The sequence below is a fragment of the Microchirus variegatus genome, assembly GCF_963457635.1.
Source record: "Microchirus variegatus genome assembly, chromosome: 20".
In the NCBI taxonomy this organism is placed as follows: Eukaryota; Metazoa; Chordata; class Actinopteri; order Pleuronectiformes; family Soleidae; genus Microchirus; species Microchirus variegatus.
In genome coordinates this window covers 11420920-11439065 of record NC_139821.1, presented here as the reverse complement: position 1 = coordinate 11439065, position 18146 = coordinate 11420920, and the positions used below count along the sequence as shown (strand labels likewise).

The following is an 18146-nucleotide window of genomic DNA, read 5'->3' as shown; positions in this document are numbered from 1 at the left end:
ACTATCTTTCTCAGTCGACTGTCTTCGCTGACGTTAGCTGCGCCACGGACATCGATCGCTGTGTTGATTTTAGCCAGTGGAATTAGCCGTGTGCTAGTTTTCCATCGCCTCCAAAGCTTCAATGAATGGGGGTGGATGCAGGGAGTGGAGGTATCCGTCAACAATGAACGATTGCCTCTGCTAGCTTCCAACTTGTTATTGTCCGACTTGGCTGGGATATTTAACCACCAGGTGCTCGAAGACGCGGCCACAAAGATTGGAGTTTGTCGGGGTGAAGCCTGACAATCGAGCGTGATTACGTGAACCGCAGTAGAGTAGTTAGCTACACGTAGCTGTCGACAAGTTTGTAGGAAATGCATCACCACGAAGAGGACACCGTGCACTACCCAGAAACACAGACTTAGCAATAGCAATGCTAGCTTGCGTAACATAGTATCGCAGCTACATTTCAAGTCGGTGTGTTGATAGCCTTTGGTTTTCCATTTATGTGGTCGTTGCTGACACAAATATACACATCAGACATGATTTGTGTGAAGCTGTCACCTCGGATAAGAAATGATTGACCCTGCCCTCGGCCCCAGGTAGGCGAGTGGTGGTGGTCGAGACTCCCCGGCCTGGCTTGACCTGGCCTGGTCCGCTGTTTACGGATGATGGGAGAAGTTTATAACCAGTAGTTGTTGAGTTTACGCATTCATTTTCAACGGGGATGTCCTGTCACTAGAGTAATTTGCTGATACGGAGGCTTGGAGGACCATGATGGACCCGGAGGAAGTGCCCCAAGAAGACAATCACTGGGAATTAACCATGGGCTGTTGAGATCAACACGTTGCATGCAGTCGTTTACTCATCTTTAAGACAGTGTCATTGGAAACACACCAACATGTCTGCATTTGCTGAGTTCGTCCCTCCTCCCGAATGCCCAGTTTTTGAGCCGAGTTGGGAGGATTTCTCGGATCCACTAGGGTTTATCAACAAGATCCGACCCATCGCAGAGAAAACGGGCATCTGCAAGATCCGACCCCCCGAGGTAAACTCACATCATTTATATTAGTGTTAAAATAAGCATATGAATCGGTGAAGACTTGACTCTTATAATATTACACAAGTCACGGCCTTTACTTGGGGCGTGATAGTTGATAGGCAACCACATTACTGTAATTAGAGGTCAAATAAGGCTGAATTTCGTTGCGTTCAAGTTCATACATTTGTGATTTTGAGTGACACTGGCTTTCCCAGTTGTTCTGAAAAGTTTTTTCTTTTAAATGTTAAATACATGAAACAGAAAAATGAATATCATTTTTGTTTACATGCCTTTTGCCAAGTGGTAGCGCAACGTTTGCACCATGTTAGCTGCCCAGATGAGCCACATACAGGCCTGAAGCTACTGTCAGACCATAATCCATATTAATGGAATTTTTAGATTCTTACATAATGTTGATTTAATTAGGGGAAACCAAAGTAGTGCCCTGTATTTATAAGATGCACACTAGTTATACAATGGTGCAAAGTTATACATAATAATAATAATAAAAACACGTTTAAACGTTGTTTATCAATAGTTCTGCAGATTGAAACGTGTCTAGCTTGAGTTACTCCTGTATCTTGTTCCACTTATTAGGAGCACAGTAGATGAATGCCGGTTTCCCCTGTTCTCTGTGAACAACAGGTTTTTGGGGAAATGTTTTCTGAGAGTGTGTTAGAAACTCAAATAGTCCTAACATTTATGAGCGATGGCAGGCAAAACTACCAGTGTCTTCTACAGACAAACAAGAAGAAAACAATTGCATTTTAATGTTTTAGGACATTTTCAAGTGTTGGGATGTGTCTGTGTGACCAGCAAAGCATAATGTTCCATTTCACAAAAATACCCACAAGCTGTTGTTCTGTACAAAAATGCAATTGAGCATAAATTACGTCATTGTGTTATGAATACAGTAGTTATAACCCCCTAACCTCGCCGAATGAGTTCAACTAGTGTTCTTTCTCGCAACTTTGATTTCCTCCATGTTGCAATTCTTCTTCCTGTTTCCTGTCTGTTAGGACTGGCAGCCTCCGTTCGCCTGTGACGTCCGAAACTTTCGCTTCACTCCACGAGTACAAAGGCTGAATGAGCTTGAGGTAATTCCACAGAAATGTCATTGTGGCATAATAACAGTATGAAGAATATGCATAATGGTGTATTTTATTCTCACTGTAAGGCAGCAGCGCAGATGTAGGATCAGAGTTAATGCATAAGGTTTAAGGATAAAAGTGCAGCCATGTAGATACAATTGCCTGAGGCCTCCAGTGCAACATGCAGTACAACAGCATAACTTTGTTGGGCTCATGTCTTTACTTCTGGATTTACTACCTCTCCACTCCACTACATGTTTAGGCTCTGACTCGAGTGAAGCTCAATTTCCTGGATCAAATAGCAAAGTTTTGGGAGCTGCAGGGATCCAAGATTCGATTCCCTCACGTGGAAAGAAAGATTTTGGATCTCTATCAGCTTAGTAAGGTATGGACCGATAATAACCTGAAATCTTTTTTTATTCTGTGTTTGTATCGGTGTGTGTTCATTGTGTTGAGAATAAGTGAGCATGTGATCTCAACCAAGGGTATATATTTGACTGCTGTTCCATATTGCATGTATTTATTGGCAACAAAGTTCCCTTACGTTTTTGTTGTGCATATAGACAATGTGTGTTCATGTGTGTGTTTTAGACTGTGTCGTCCGAGGGTGGCTTTGAGACGGTGTGCAAAGAGAAGAGGTGGTCCAAGGTTGCCAGCCGATTGGGCTTCCCAGCTGGGAAAGGCACCGGCTCCTTGCTGCGCTCCCACTATGAGAGGATTCTTTATCCCTATGAGCTCTTTCAGTCTGGAGCCACACTAACTGTGAGTGGTGCTCTTCTGCAAATTGTGTAACATGTAGTAGCTGGTTGTAATTAAAATAATTAATTAATGTTAATGTTTTCTCCAATTAGGGCACCCAGAGGCTGTACGATGAGGGCGATGATGTGGAGGACGTAGATGAGGGAGTTGGTGAGGAGGCAGTAGAAGAAGAGGAGCAGGAGGAGGAAGACGAAAGGGAGAAAGATGACGATGATAGAACACAAACCAAAGATCAGCTTCTGCCTGAGAGACGTTCCAGGCGCCTTAAGTCTGAGGTAAAAAAAACAACAACAACAACCCTTTTTGAAACTGTCTGATAGGTTTGGATACTGGGTCACATGAGAGAAAGTTTTTCGCACTTTGCAAATAGTTCACAAATTCATGCAAATTCTGTTGCTTTCTTTAGAGGGAAAACAAGGAGCCAAAAGGCCTTACAATCTTTAGCACAAGTCCCAAGATGGTTGGCTTGGAGATCGTTTCAGCTGGTAAGCAAGGTGTCTGGTTGTTTTGTTTACATATGTGGTGGCACTGAACCATGAGAAGGTACAGTGAATATTTGTTTCTTACATTTGCAACTTAGATGACGGATTCAAAAAGAAGCAGCGTCATCTCAAAGCCCAGGCTTTTGCCATCAAAATGAGACCTCGGCAAGAGACACTGGAGGTCAACTTTGTGAGTCCAGCATGTTTTTAATTTTGGTTGTTTTCTGACATTTGTTGTATCCTGTGTGACTCAGGATGTGACTGTTCCTGTGTGTTTTGTGTCACACACACCACAGATTGACCTCTACCTCTGCCTTGTGTGCGGTCGTGGTGATGAGGAGGACCGCCTCCTGCTGTGCGACGGCTGCGATGACAGCTATCACACTTTTTGTCTGATCCCACCTCTGCAGGATGTACCCAAGGGAGACTGGCGCTGCCCAAAGTGTGTTGCTGAGGTAAGGCTTGAAAACTGTCTATGAATCTTGGGAATTTTTATGGGGTTCTAATGCAATTTCACATCATGTTTATTAATTTTTCAAGAATTTCAATTGTTAAAACTGAAAGTGAGTGAGTATTTTGAAAAACAAATCTTTTAAATACAAACCATCGTCAAATTATTCCACACAATGCTAATTAAGCCTATCTGCTCCACACAGCTTGTGTTTTTCAGTGTAGCAGTGTTTAGATTTCGTGTTGTGGGCCACACACAGGAAGTGATTCACGTTATGTCAAGACTGACCGAGATAACGTTACCTTAGCAAAATTGTGCTAGTAAAGCAAAAGGGAGAAAACCGGCTGGAGCTTGACTGAAAACACAAACAAGTTTTAAGAAATTAATTCTGCTGTTGAAAAAAAATCTGGTAATTCCACAGTTTCACTGTGTAAACACTGCCTGTAACCACCCGCCCCATGCTGTTGCTGTATAGGGCTCTTTGTTACAAACTGTGTACAAACATCCGCACTGTTTGTATGATGCGCGGTTGCAGAATGGCGCTATTCAGCATTTAACTAGCAGTCTTGTGTTAAGTTAGCCGGCTCTCATGTATCAAATCAGACAGCTAAAAAAAAGGAGATTCCCTCGTATTACGGCAGCTTGTCGCTTAATGATAAAGCAATGCTAGGAAATTAACCTTGGTGAATGGGATACAGCTTGATGACACATACGCTTTAGGCACCGGTGAGTGGATTAATGACGAGACGAAGTGGCCCCGTCTGCAGTGGCCCGATATCCACTCGTACCTGAACGAAACTCCAAGTCTTTATTCCAAGGAGAACTTGCGTACGGATACGTTATTGACAATCATGTCCACGACATACTATTGCATGATTACAGTGGAATCAGGACCAGAGTACTTTACCTTCTAAGCTACGGTAGTTTGACTTAAACTTGAGTTTAATGACGCTGTTGCTCTCAAACATTGTTTTTAACATTGTTATGCATAGTAATAATTACTTCATTCATGTTGGTTTGTTACCTGAGGCATCCAACTGACAGGACAACAAGACATGTTGGTAGACTGCAAAGGGGTCTATACACACAACCGTTCCCTCAGTAAGGTCCGAGATCCAATTTCTGAAAACTAGGCAAAATGATCAACAACACCAAAAAGCAAAACTAAAGTCACACACTGCAGCTTTAAAAAATGATTCGAATTATCTCCATGTGCTTCTTATACGCTTATTATACTAAATTGTTGTTGTAATGTACCCTATATGTGTTGTCCATGTTCCCTCACAGGAGTGCAGTAAGCCGAGAGAAGCATTTGGCTTTGAGCAGGCTGTGAGAGAGTACTCTCTCCAGAGCTTTGGGGAGATGGCTGACCACTTCAAGTCTGACTACTTCAACATGCCCGTGCATGTATGTGAAACCCTTTTTTTTCTTTTGGAGTCCACCTATACTTGCTGGCTGTACTTCATACTTTGAAGTTACGGATTTTCATCAGTGTCACTTTGTTTCCTCAGATGGTCCCCACAGAGTTAGTGGAGAAGGAGTTCTGGCGCCTGGTCAGCAGCATTGAGGAGGACGTAATCGTAGAGTACGGGGCTGACATCAGCTCCAAAGACGTGGGTAGTGCTTTTCCTGTCAGAGATGGCAAGAGGAGGCTGCTGGGAGATGAAGAGGTGAGAACATAGCCGTGTCTCTATGAAATGTGGATTATTTGTTGTCCAGATGTTGTCAAGATGAACGAATTGTTGACTCCTTCTCATGTGGCCGACGTTTGCTAAAACAACACGAGGACAGGTTCGGTGGAGCCTGGATAATTGTAAACCAAATGCAAAAATAAATAAATAATGAAAATAAACTCCAAAATAATAACGTTACACCAAAATCCTGATTTAATTAGATTTCAAAGCTTTTTATCCAAGTCATTTCAGCTGATTCTTCATATTATAATTTTTTTGTGGATTAAAGAGAAGTGTTAAGAATTTTAACCGGGTATATTTGACCTGGTAAAACCTGTGTTTGTTGTAATATTTCATGTCCAAAATTATCTGGTCGACTTACATCCATCCATCCATCCAGTATCTATCGCTTTATCCTCCACCAGAGGGTCGCGGGGGGTGCTGTGCCTACCTCAGCAGACAGTGGGCGATAGGCGGGGTACACCCTGGACAGTTCGCCAGTGTCGACTTACATAAATAATGTATTATTTCTGTACAAATTAAAATCATATTCCAGGTTGGAAACATTTAAGGAAAATTGTTTGTCTCTCAGTATGAGACGCATCACGTTTACACCAATATTACAAATCTAATAAACTGCTACACCAACAAAAACACTAAATACTATTATATATTATATATAATATTACTTTGACTACTGTGTTTAAACATAATATATATTTTGAATATGTTTATTTTACATCAGATGTGTAAATATACCAGATTTTTGGGATGTTTTGGCTGACGTTGGTGATTCAGGGCTTTGAACTGTAGAGGGCAGCGTTTATCCTCTTGGCGTTCAGCCTGATGGATTTAATAGGAGAAGAAGAAGGGAAACCAGTGAGTTGTGGGGGTTTGACCATCTCATTTCACACAGAGCGTGACTTCCGTCTCCTCCTGAGTGAGCAGCCGATAAAGTCATCTCCTCCCTTGGCTGCACACTTGGGAGGATCCAGACCCCGAATCGAGACGCGGCTCATGTTTGCCCCTCAATCACAACACAGCCAAAGTTATTGGTTCACAGAGTAGAGACTGAACAAGAAGTTTGCATGTAAGAGAGAGAGGGAGAAAAACCTACATTGCATACTATTTACTGGTGTATATATAGGGGCGACGGTAGCTCAGTGATGGAGGCCTACATTCAAATGGCCACATCTTCTACTACTACTAAACTACTGTCCAAGATGCTTTGTTTGGTCAAATGTATTTGCTTAAACTTTCTAATCTAATAGATCGCAATTAAACCAAGGCCTGTCCCTTAAGTGAAATGAAGCACTGTATTCCTCCCTCTCCTGTCAGGAATACGCCAACTCAGGCTGGAATCTGAACAACATGCCGGTGCTGGAGCAGTCGGTGCTCGCACACATCAATGTAGACATCTCAGGCATGAAGGTGCCCTGGCTCTATGTGGGCATGTGTTTCTCCTCTTTCTGTTGGCACATCGAGGACCACTGGAGCTACTCCATCAACTTCTTGCACTGGTAAGACAAAATATTCAAACACAAGGTCTATTGTTATATACAAGAAATAAGGCTTACAACTAAAAAAGTCTAATTAATCAGCGGAATTGTAAATGTTAGTGTAATCATTCCTACTTCTATTCTGTTCGAGCATGACAGTAAATGTGTGTTATGCTGTTTTATTCATCTCTTCAGGGGTGAGCCCAAGACGTGGTATGGAGTGCCGGCCTCTGCAGCAGAGCACCTGGAGGCTGTCATGAAAAAGTTGGCTCCGGAGCTTTTTGACTCGCAGCCGGACCTCCTCCACCAACTGGTCACCATTATGAATCCCAATGTTCTCATGGAGCATGGTGTTCCTGTATGTGTCCTGGGCATGGCATTGCTATTTAATTAATTTAATTTAAAATAACTATGTGCTCCATATTGATCAAAATCACCCCTCCTCAGGTGTACAGGACCAATCAGTGTGCAGGGGAGTTTATAGTGACCTTCCCCCGAGCCTACCACAGTGGTTTCAACCAGGGCTACAACTTCGCAGAGGCTGTTAACTTCTGCACTGCCGACTGGGTGAGGGGAACGTTTGAAATGAAAGTATCAAAGTTCTCTCTACGTGAACACAGTTGTTCATCTGTCGTTTCTGCTCTTCTTCAGTTACCTATGGGGCGTCAGTGCGTGGCCCACTACAGGCGGCTCCGCCGCTACTGTGTCTTCTCACACGAGGAGCTGCTGTGTAAGATGGCTGCTGATCCGGAGAGCCTTGACGTGGAACTGGCTGCTACTGTATTCAAAGAAATGGGAGATATGATGGAAGAGGAGACAAAACTCCGACAGGCTGTCCAAGAAATGGTGAGTGGACTGCCAGTTGTGTGATAAATACTTGATAAATGCTGCTGAGTGCATTAAAACCTTTTTTTCCATCCATAATTTCATTTGACAACATGGATTATGTATTTAACGGTTAATGTATGCACCATTAAATGTACTTTGTATAAATTATATATTCTGTAAGTGCACTGCAGGTGCCAAATGCAGCTTAGAGCGACAGATTAGTGTTGTTAAGCAATTTTGTTTGTGTCATTTGATATCATTAAATTTGTATTTTGAATGGAGGAAAAAGAAATCAGCACAGAAATTAATAACAGCCTAAATTGGCTTTTTCCTCCTTATCCACAGGGGGTGCTCTCCTCAGAACAGGAGGTCTTTGAATTGCTTCCTGACGATGAACGTCAGTGCCACAAGTGTAAGACGACCTGCTTCCTGTCTGCGCTGACCTGCTCCTGCAGCCCCGATCGTCTGGTTTGTCTTCACCATGCAGCTGATCTGTGCGACTGTCCGCTTGGCAACAAGTGTCTCCGGTGAGAGCTCTTGTTTTTGGACACAGCAGCCGTTCGCTTAGACTGACTGAAATGTCCGTTAATAAAGTCGATTATTTGTATTTCAGGTATCGCTATGATCTGGAGGAGTTTCCCTCCATGCTTTATGGTGTCAAGACGCGAGCACAATCATATGACACGTGGGCAAAGAGAGTCACTGAGGCCTTGGCTGCAGACCAGAAGAACAAGAAAGGTATTATATCCTTTATTACCACAAACGCAAACCCCACAAAAATAGTGTTTTGATGAGGCTGGTGCAAAGGAGGTAGTGAGTCATTGTGCCTTTTCACGTTTGTGCCACAGAACTTATTGAGCTAAAGGTTTTGCTGGAGGACGCAGAAGACAGGAAGTATCCAGAGAACACGCTGTTCCGACGCCTTAAGGAGATGGTCAAAGAGGCAGACACATGCTCCTCTGTAGCCCAACTGCTGCTCAGCCGAAAGCAGAGGCACAGGTCAGTGTACATGTGTTTTTTTTTTCCCGTTTGGAAATCAGTATGCTTTCTGGTTGAGTTCAAAGATGAACAAACTCATAGATGTTTTTCCATTTGTACGTGTTTGCAGCAGCCGCCTACGTTCTGAGAGCAGTCGTAACCGCACCAAACTGTCAGTGGACGAGCTCAAGGCCTTTGTGGATCAGCTCTACAGGCTGCCCTGCATCATCAGCCAGGCTCGACAAGTCAAGGTCAGTCCCTTGTATACGCGTGCCTATCCTCACAATTATAGACTTTTCCAAATTATTTTTTTTAATTGTAAAATAAATTTTGCTCTAATCTCTGTCTTTTACCCCCATGATTATAGGAGTTGCTGGAAAATGTGGAGGACTTTCATGAGCGAGCCCAGGCAGCACTGTCTGATGAGATGCCCGATTCGTCCAAGCTGCAGGCTCTGTTGGACCTCGGTAGCGGCCTGGACGTTGAGTTGCCTGAGCTTCCAAGGCTCAAACAGGAACTCCAGCAGGCCCGCTGGCTTGATGAGGTACAAACTTATTAGAATCTTTATGTGCCTCACAATACGATTACGAAACAATTATCAATGCATCTGGATGCACTTTCAATCAGTCTTTTCAAAGTCTTTGTCTCACTGTGTGATCACTCACCACTTACCCACCGCTATTTCTAACAACAGTGCATCTGTAACAAGAAACAAGAGTTTCATTTTATCTCCATTATCATTTATAAAACTAAATGAAATGTGTAAACTGGGAAGTTACAACTGCATTGTAAAGAAGTCAAAAGAGAAGACGTGTGTGGGGTTTGACTAAACCGTTATAACACCTGCTTGTTGCATATCAGGTGCGCGTCACCTTGGCCGAGCCTAACCGAGTCACCCTGGAGCTGATGAAGAGGTTAATCGACTCTGGCGTCGGTCTGGCTCCCCATCACGCTGTGGAGAAGGCCATGGCTGAACTTCAAGAAATCCTCACCGTCTCTGAGAGATGGGAGGACAAGGCTCGTGCCTGCCTCCAGGCCAGGTTAGGCTCCTCTTATGCAAATAATTACAACCTTTCAAATTATATTAAAAGATGAGTCAAACATAATCCTCCTCCTACACAGGCCTCGACACAGCATGGTCACCTTGGAGAGCATTGTGCTGGAAGCTAGGAACATCCCAGCATATCTGCCAAATATTTTAGCTCTTCGAGAGGCCCTACAGAAGGCCAAGGAGTGGACTTCCAAGGTGGAGGCCATCCAGAGTGGCAGCAGCTACGCTTATCTGGAGCAGCTGGAGAGCCTGCTGGCCAGGGGGCGCTCCATCCCTGTGCGGCTTGATCGTCTCACCCAGGTCGAGTCTCAGGTGGCTTCAGCTCGAGCCTGGAGGGAGAGGACTGCCCGCACCTTCCTCAAGAAGAACTCCACGTACACACTACTCCAGGTGCGTCACGATAAGAGAAAACACAGTCTCCACATTACTGATGTTTGCTTTTGGTACACAGTGGAATAAAACCTTCTTTAAATGTCAGTCCTCTGCTTACTTTAGTGCATCAAGGATCTACAGCAGCCTTTAGAAAGGATGTTGATAATCGTTGTTTGCATAGTAAGTTTCACCTCCAAAAAGTGAAATGCATGCTCTGGTTGGTTTGTCCAGTCGGGGCTTCTGAAGAAACATGGTGGCGCCTTGTGGCCCTTGCCTTAAGTACATATAAGAGGCTTATTCCAAGGCTATCAAGACCTTACATGTTTGTTTTAAATCAATTTTACAAACATCTACACCACCCGTTCAAAAGTTTGGGGTCAACTATACAATTTTTTTGTGTTTTCCATTAAGGGTCACACTTTTATTCACCAAAAGAGTTTCAAAATGAATAGAAAATATAGTCAAGACAAGATAAGAAATATTGATTTTTATTCAAAATAATAACCAGCCAAACTTTTTTCAGCTGTGCTAACATAATTGCACAAGGGTTTTCTAATCATCCAATAGCCTTCTAACGTGATTAGCAAACACAATGTACCATTAAAACACTGGAGAGATGGTTACCTATGTACATATTCCATTAAAAACCAGACGTTTGCAGCTAGAATAGTCGTTTACCACATTAACGATGTATAGAGTGTATTTCTGATTCATTTAATGTTATATTCATTGAAAAAAAAAGTGCTTTTCCTTTTGTACGGTAGTGTACTTATTGGTAGTATATACAGTTTCTGCCAATAAACCCTAAATATTTCTCTACCTTCAGTCAGAATGAAAAGTGCTCTCCTTTGTCTCTTATAGGTGCTCAGTCCTCGTGTGGACATCGGTGTCTATGCCAACAGCAAAAGCAAACGGAAACGAGTCAAGGAACTGATGGATAAGGAGAGGGGAGGCTTCGACCCCAACACCCTCAGTGACCTGGAGGAGAGCCTTGAGGAGGCGCGCGAGCCCTCCACTGTTGTTGCAGCCTTCAAAGCCAAAGAGCACAAAGAAGTAGAGGCCATCCACTCGCTCCGCGCTGCCAACTTGGCCAAGATGGCCATGGCCGACCGCATCGAGGAGGTCAAGTTCTGCTTGTGTCGGAAGACGGCCAGCGGCTTCATGCTGCAGTGCGAGCTCTGTAAGGACTGGTTTCACGGAGCGTGCGTGCCGCTGCCTAAGACGGGATCTCAGAAGAAAGTGGGTGTGGGATGGCAGGGTAACAGCAAAGACTCGAAATTCTTGTGTCCGCTGTGTCAGCGGTCGCGGCGGCCAAGACTAGAGACCATTCTGTCGCTGCTGGTGTCGCTGCAGAAGCTGCCGGTGCGTCTGCCAGAGGGAGAGGCTCTCCAGTGTTTGACGGAGAGAGCCATGAGCTGGCAGGTGAGCACAGAAATTAAATTACTGTTTATAGCATCTCGGATTCCTCCTGTCACCTACTCCATTTGAACACTTAATTCCCAGAGTTTGCTCTTTCATCTCTAATATTATTATTATCCCCGGTAACACTGGTTTCCTTGTCCTTTCAGGACCGAGCACGTCAGTCTCTGGCCACTGACGAGTTGTCATCAGCCCTGGCAAAGCTGTCGGTGCTGAGTCAGCGCATGGTCGAGCAGGCTGCAAGGGAGAAAACTGAGAAAATCATCAATGCTGAGCTTCAGAAAGCTGCTGCCAATCCTGACTTGCAGGTACTAAGCTCTTTACATACAGGGCAACATCTGCTCTATAGTTAATTATAATTGTTGTGGCCTCGACTGAAGTCTTAGATGTAAATATAGAATGCACCAGAAGGGGGCACTAATCACCTGTAGATCACCAGATATGGATGTGTTCCAAACAAGGAATGGAATAGTTTTAAGCTTGTACAACTTTTTATTGTTATATTGATTTTGAGAAAATTCCCAGTCCCATCTAACTACTAAAACACTATTATTTTGTTTTTAAAGAAGTGAAGTAGCAGTTTTACAATGACTACATGCACAGAAAAAAGTGTGGTTAAAATGTCAAAGTCTATTCAAGTCAATAATACTAATATATAATATGATAATAATAATAAAACACCCAAGAGACAAACCTGAGAAATTGTTTTGTTTTTCTGTCTCACCAGGGCCACATCCAAACATTTCAGCAGTCAGGTTTCAGCAGAGCGACATCACCTCGCCAATCAGTGGACTACGATGATGAGGAGACGGACTCGGACGAGGATATCAGGGAGACTTACGGTTACGATATGAAGGCATGTCAGGCCAAATTGAGTTATACAGTTCAAAATGTGTTTTAGTGTTGTGTTAATTCTTTGCCGTTTTGTTGTAGGACCCAGGTGAGGTGAAGCCCTACCTGTTCTGTGACGAGGAGATTCCTGTCAAGTCTGAGGAGGTGGTCAGCCACATGTGGCCGACCGTCACGCCGTCTTTTTGCGCTGAGCACGCTTACTCCTCGGCCTCCAAGTCCTGTGTGCAAAGTAAGCTTCTGCCATTCCTTTGGCTTGATTTGCTTTGTTACCTCTGAAATACATAGTCTTTGTCATTTCCTGTTGCGACCTCTTCTGTTTTTAAATGAGAGCTTCACGTTTTTTTATTATTATTTTTAATGTCCTGTTCAAAATGTACATTTCAGACATCGTCACGCCCAGAAAGCAGCCCAGGAAAACCCCGCTCGTCCCGCGAAGCCTGGAGCCTCCGGTGCTCGAGCTGTCCCAGCAGGCTAAAGCCCAGCTGGAGGAGCTGATGATGCTGGGAGACCTGCTGGAGGTGTCGCTGGATGAGACCCAGCACATCTGGAGAATCCTGCAGGCCACGCATCCCCCCTCTGAGGAGAGATTCCTGCAGGTCATGGAGGTGGGGAGGGAGGTTTTTGTTGCACAATTTCTGTTTCTTGCAGTTTGTTCTGGTGCAGGGATTTGCAAATACCTACTCGCATTGATCTTCACTTGAAAGAATGGGTGTAGATTCATTAAATCTGTAGAACTTTATGCTGTGCTCGCAGCACCCTCTGCTGGACATCTTACTAATTAGGTTGTAATCTGTAATAGCAATTGGGTAATTACTAATTCTGATGCACTTTAAGATTGTATATTTTGAACTAAATGGGTATTTCAGGTTCAGGTTTGAGTTATCAGACTACCCGGTGGTCAATATGTTTAAGCTATTTTTTTAATGATGGACCAGACTATTAGCATCATTTATTCTGTGAAAATCAGTTTCATAACAAGCAACATCTATGTCTAATTAAATTGGGACCTGAATAGAAATCAGTCATGATACAAGCCCTATTTCAGAAGCATATATAGCTGACATTGTCTTTCTGTCATTCCTCCTTGGTTTCCTACAGCCTGACGATTCTCTGATGGAAAAGCCATTGAAGATCAAGCTGAAAGATGCAGAGAAGAAGAGAAAACGGAAGCTGGAAAGAGCCGAGCACCACCACATGCTGATGGCGGCAGCAGCCGCTGGTGTGGGTTCAGCGATGGGAGAAATTCGACCGGCCAAGTCCAAGGAACTGAAAAGGGTCGGCCTCGAGCTGGGTTTGAGCGGAAAACCCAAGAAAAAGAAACTCAAACTCAACCTGGACAAGAACCGGGAGATGAAGCAGCTCGCGAAACGGTTAGCCAAGGAGGAGAAGGAGAGGAAGAGGAAGGAGAAGGCGGCCGCCAAGGCAGAGGCCATCAGAGAGGGACTGGAGAAGAGGAAGGAGAAGAAGATTCTCGATATTCCCTCCAAGTACGACTGGTCTGGAGCGGAGGACTCCAATGACGAGAACGCTGTGTGTGCGGCCAAAAACTGCCAGAGACCCTGCAAAGACAAGGTGAGAAATCAGCCGTCAGGTTTAATGTTAAATACACAGTAGGTGTTTGTCGCCCCTGTATCTTCATTTTCAGGTTGTTAGGAGGCTGTTGCAACAAAAGAGGCTCAAGGAGACAATTATAGATGATTGATAGACACAGCGTTGGTTTAGCAATTAACAGTCAAAGGAGGCCTGTGTGACACTGCACCTTTTTTTGTGTGTTTATTGTGTAATAATTCCAATATTGCTTCAAAAATGTGTATGATAATTATCTCAGCACAATGAAAAAGTCACACTTTTGAATTTTTTTACAAATTCAAACTGTACATTTTGTCTTATAAATTGTTTTCTAAGGTGATTTATTAAAACAAACAAACAAAAAAGTGCAATAACCCCAGTCAAACGGGAAATACATTTTCCCCCTGAGAAGCTGAAAAAGATAATTTGTCTTTTGTTTTGCATCCATAATTAATTGTTATGTATTAAATTTGATATTAAAATATTTTAGTCATAACATAAGATGTGTATTCATCCACAGATGCCATTAGAACACACATTAGGTTGTGAGCACTGGGTGAAGCATCACAGCACTGCCAAAAATACCCTTGTTGAATAACATCCCTGAAGTGATGAACACTGGTTGATTCTCTGATCTCAACAAGTTCACAGCTCCTTGAATCTGTAAACATGGGGCAAACGGCAGTTTATTCATGTTTGCTGACTAGCGAGTTAATAACAAACACTTTTTAAAATGAACATTCGAGAATGTTATTGAATATCAACAGCTGATAACAGCACTGGAACACCTTAAAGAGAGTTACACATCACGTATTAACAGGACACTGTGATGTGGATCCTTTGTCAGACAGCACTCCGGCGAGTTAACCAGTGGCCAGTCCACTTTCCCTCTGGGCCCACAGGGCAGCCAATCAGAGCTGAGGAAGTGGTGGGCCTGTACCTCTGTGGGAGGGGCAAACGTTACGTGACGAAGCCGCTGTTCTGAGTAAAGCTGAACAACACGCAAATATGTTTTTGTTTCTCAAGATTTATGGATTTCCTTCATTTTAAAATCAATCAAGCAAATACAAAGGTTCTTCTCTTCACACTAAAATGGTGTCTGAAAATATGAATAACTGCACCTTCTACTTAATGAATACTAGTTGAGATGTCCCAAAATCTCTTAACATTGATGCAACTCTGATACTTTAATTGAAATGCCGACAGAAGAGTAAACAAATTAGAAAAGAACTGAAAGAAGACTCCTGCTGTGAGGCTGTAGGAGGAAGAGAGAGAGAGAGAGCAGGTCTACAGCTGAACCGTCTGTATTTCCAAAATGTTGCTTTTCTGCATGTTGTTAATGTTAACATTCTGTACAAACACTGGCAAACAGTGGCGTTGTTGTGCATTGTGCAGAACTACAGTGGACACTGACTCACGCGTGTGCTTTAGGCAGAACCAAAGCAGGTGAACGTGGCTTAGGTTACCTTACAGGTTATGGTTTGGCTAACTTTAGCTTGTGCTAGGGTACCTCACAGATGGTGGTTTAGCAAACTTTAGCTCACGCTATGTTACCTTACAAGTGGTGGTTTGGCTAACTTTAGCTCACGCTAGGTTACCTTACAGGTAGTGATTTTGCTAACTTTATCTCATGCCAGGTTACCTTACAGGTGGTGATTTGGCTAACTTTAGCTCATGCTAGGTTGCCTTACAGGTGGTGATTTGGCTAACTTTAGCTCATGCTTGGTTACCTTACAGGTGGTGATTTGGCTATCTATAGCTCACGCTAGGTTACCCTACAGGTGGTGATTTGGCTAACTTCAGCTCATGCTAGGTTACCGTACAGGTGGTGGTTTGGCTAACTTTAGCTCATGCTAAGTTACCTTATAAGTAATCACCCAGGATGTGTTCAGGCTAAGGGTGTCACAGTCATGTCAGTAGATTTCGATCATAAATGTCTGACCCTATCAGAAAATTATCACAATATGACAATCGATGTCTTTGCCAGCCTTTGCAGTACGATGCCATGATGAAAGAAATTGTCCTGATGCCTTGGTCTATTGCAGTGTTTCTCATTCCTGGTCCTGGGTACCCACATCTGCATGTTTTAGATGTTTCCCCTGCTCCACAAACACCTGATTATAACAGTCCGCTCATCAGTAAGCTCTGCAGAAGCCTGATAATGAGCCTTTTATTTTAATCAGGATTGAGAAACTCTGATCTAATAGCTGTGTAACAGTGTTCTGTCGCTCTAGCTGTGTTATATGTATTCCAGTAAGTCACAGCATCAATGACTGACAGCTTTGACACTTGCTGTTAAAAATTAGACCTTAATGATGGTTCTCGTGTCACATGTTCACAGTGTCACGCGTCCGCACCGGTGACAGCAGTGGCCGTGGCATCATGTTTTCAAGTTGAGTTTCCTCTCCCATTGGATTGATGTGCATTTGTAGGTCAAAGGTGAAAGCCAGTGTCACCTCATGAAGCACATTATGGGTCACAAATCAAGAGTAATGCACTCATTTTGACAAAATAGGCATTTAAAAAGCTTCTTAGAGCACATAATTTTGTCTGAAACCCTGTTGTAATGTCACAATTTGTCCTTCTCATTTCTCACACGTCTGCATACATTCACAGGTGGACTGGGTGCAGTGCGACGGCGGCTGCGACGAGTGGTTCCACCAGGTCTGCGTGGGCGTGTCGTGCGAAATGGCCGAGAACGAGGACTACATCTGCGTGGACTGCTCCGGCAAGGCCACGGGGGCAGAAGGCGGAGGCGGCGTGATGACCGTCGAGGACGTGATAGAGGAGGAAACCGAGGTAGTGCTGTCGACCTCTCTGTCCGGCAGCAACGTGCAGTGCCTGCCCTCGTCCGTCGCAGTGTCGTGGACTCACGCGCCTGCCGCCACTCACATGAATCCGACAACCTCACACCAGCAGCAACAGCCGGACTCACAGCAGGGCAGTTAGCGAGAAACGGTGACCGGTACTCTACGTCTACATCTAATCCTGTCAGCCTGATCAGACTCTGACAAGAGAGGGGGAAAAAAACCCTGTTTGAATAGTGTGGTACAATAGGAACAAACATTTCTGACTGCCTCCATCACAGCACACAAGAGAAAGGGATGCATCTGGAAGACGGAGAAGAATATCACTATAATAATGCCGCAAAAAAGGGTGTGAAACGTTGTTCTCCTGTGACAGTTTTAGGTGTAGAAACATCCGTCGGCTACTTCCCTCCAGTCCACCTCCTCAACAATAACAAGTCACACACAAACACCCCAGCTGTTGTATTCAGTGCAAACATGGCAAATGAGTTGCCAGCCGTGTTCTACTGGACATCATGAACCACTCTTCCCTGTCCTCTTTCTCAGTTTGTAGGACGTCTGACTAGGAAAAACAAGTGGTTGTAATAATGTAGTGGACTTATTTATAATGTACATAGCTTGCAAGCAATTAAGCAAATGGATTGTGGCTTTTTTTTTGTTTTCTCACCTTTAATAAACTATTCCTAGTCAAATTACGGATACATTTGATGGTCTTTTTTATATTTATTTATATCTATATGTATGTATATATGTATGTGTGTGTATGTATACGCATATATGTGTGTGTAAATGTGAATGCACATGTTTGAGTGAGTTTTAAAGCTGTAGTGTGTAACTTTTAAAGATATACAAATTCAGTGATTCGGATCACCAATGCCAGCTTTCAGCAGTGCTGTCACTTAATATACCAGAATCCTTTGTAAAATAATGTTAAATTTGTCCTTGTTCAAGTTTGGGATATTAATGCATGTTTTCATGAGTCTTTTTTAAATGATACAGTTTGGCATTGTTTGTTTGAGATGTTTCCATACTGTACACAGGAAGTGATTTGTTGCTAACACTTTACATTAAGGAACACATATACACCATTAAGTAGGCACTAACTAGCATGCAAATAAGTAGCATACTAGCCCTTTATTAGTAAATATTAAGCATGTATTAACACCTTATTTAGGAAAAATCTTAATTCATGTCGTAAAGGAGGTAGAATAAGGGGTTAATACGTGCTTAATGATTACTAATAGAGGGCTAATATGCTACGTATATATGTTCTATATGTCCTTATTATAAAGTA

General features: G+C 43.3%; 2 protein-coding genes across 2 annotated transcripts in view; both read left to right on the top strand.

Annotated features, from left to right (window-relative positions):
- cdkn1d (cyclin-dependent kinase inhibitor 1D) overlaps positions 1-18146 on the top strand; it is a 297559-nt gene that overhangs the window by 265241 nt on the left and 14172 nt on the right. The window lies entirely within an intron of this gene.
- On the top strand, positions 661-17471 carry kdm5a (lysine demethylase 5A). The gene is made up of 28 exons (XM_083907169.1): positions 661-1027; positions 2041-2118; positions 2375-2497; positions 2704-2874; positions 2964-3146; positions 3278-3356; positions 3452-3543; positions 3650-3808; positions 5092-5211; positions 5316-5474; positions 6816-6997; positions 7172-7334; positions 7424-7543; positions 7628-7822; positions 8150-8331; positions 8418-8542; positions 8653-8803; positions 8913-9033; positions 9150-9326; positions 9644-9822; positions 9905-10223; positions 11067-11627; positions 11774-11932; positions 12352-12480; positions 12558-12705; positions 12861-13081; positions 13575-14048; positions 16662-17471. The coding sequence occupies exons 1-28, from the start codon at positions 881-883 to the stop codon at positions 16992-16994; spliced, it is 5250 nt and encodes a 1749-aa protein (XP_083763295.1). The 5' UTR covers positions 661-880; the 3' UTR covers positions 16995-17471.

Bases quoted from the DNA above. Each gene is read 5' to 3' on its own strand.
- kdm5a (XM_083907169.1), top strand. From the start codon at position 881: ATGTCTGCATTTGCTGAGTTCGTCCCTCCTCCCGAATGCCCAGTTTTT. The intron at 2,119-2,374 runs GTAATTCCACAG...CTACATGTTTAG, and splicing joins AAAGGCTGAATGAGCTTGAG to GCTCTGACTCGAGTGAAGCT. The intron at 3,147-3,277 runs GTAAAAAAAACA...TGCTTTCTTTAG, and splicing joins CCAGGCGCCTTAAGTCTGAG to AGGGAAAACAAGGAGCCAAA.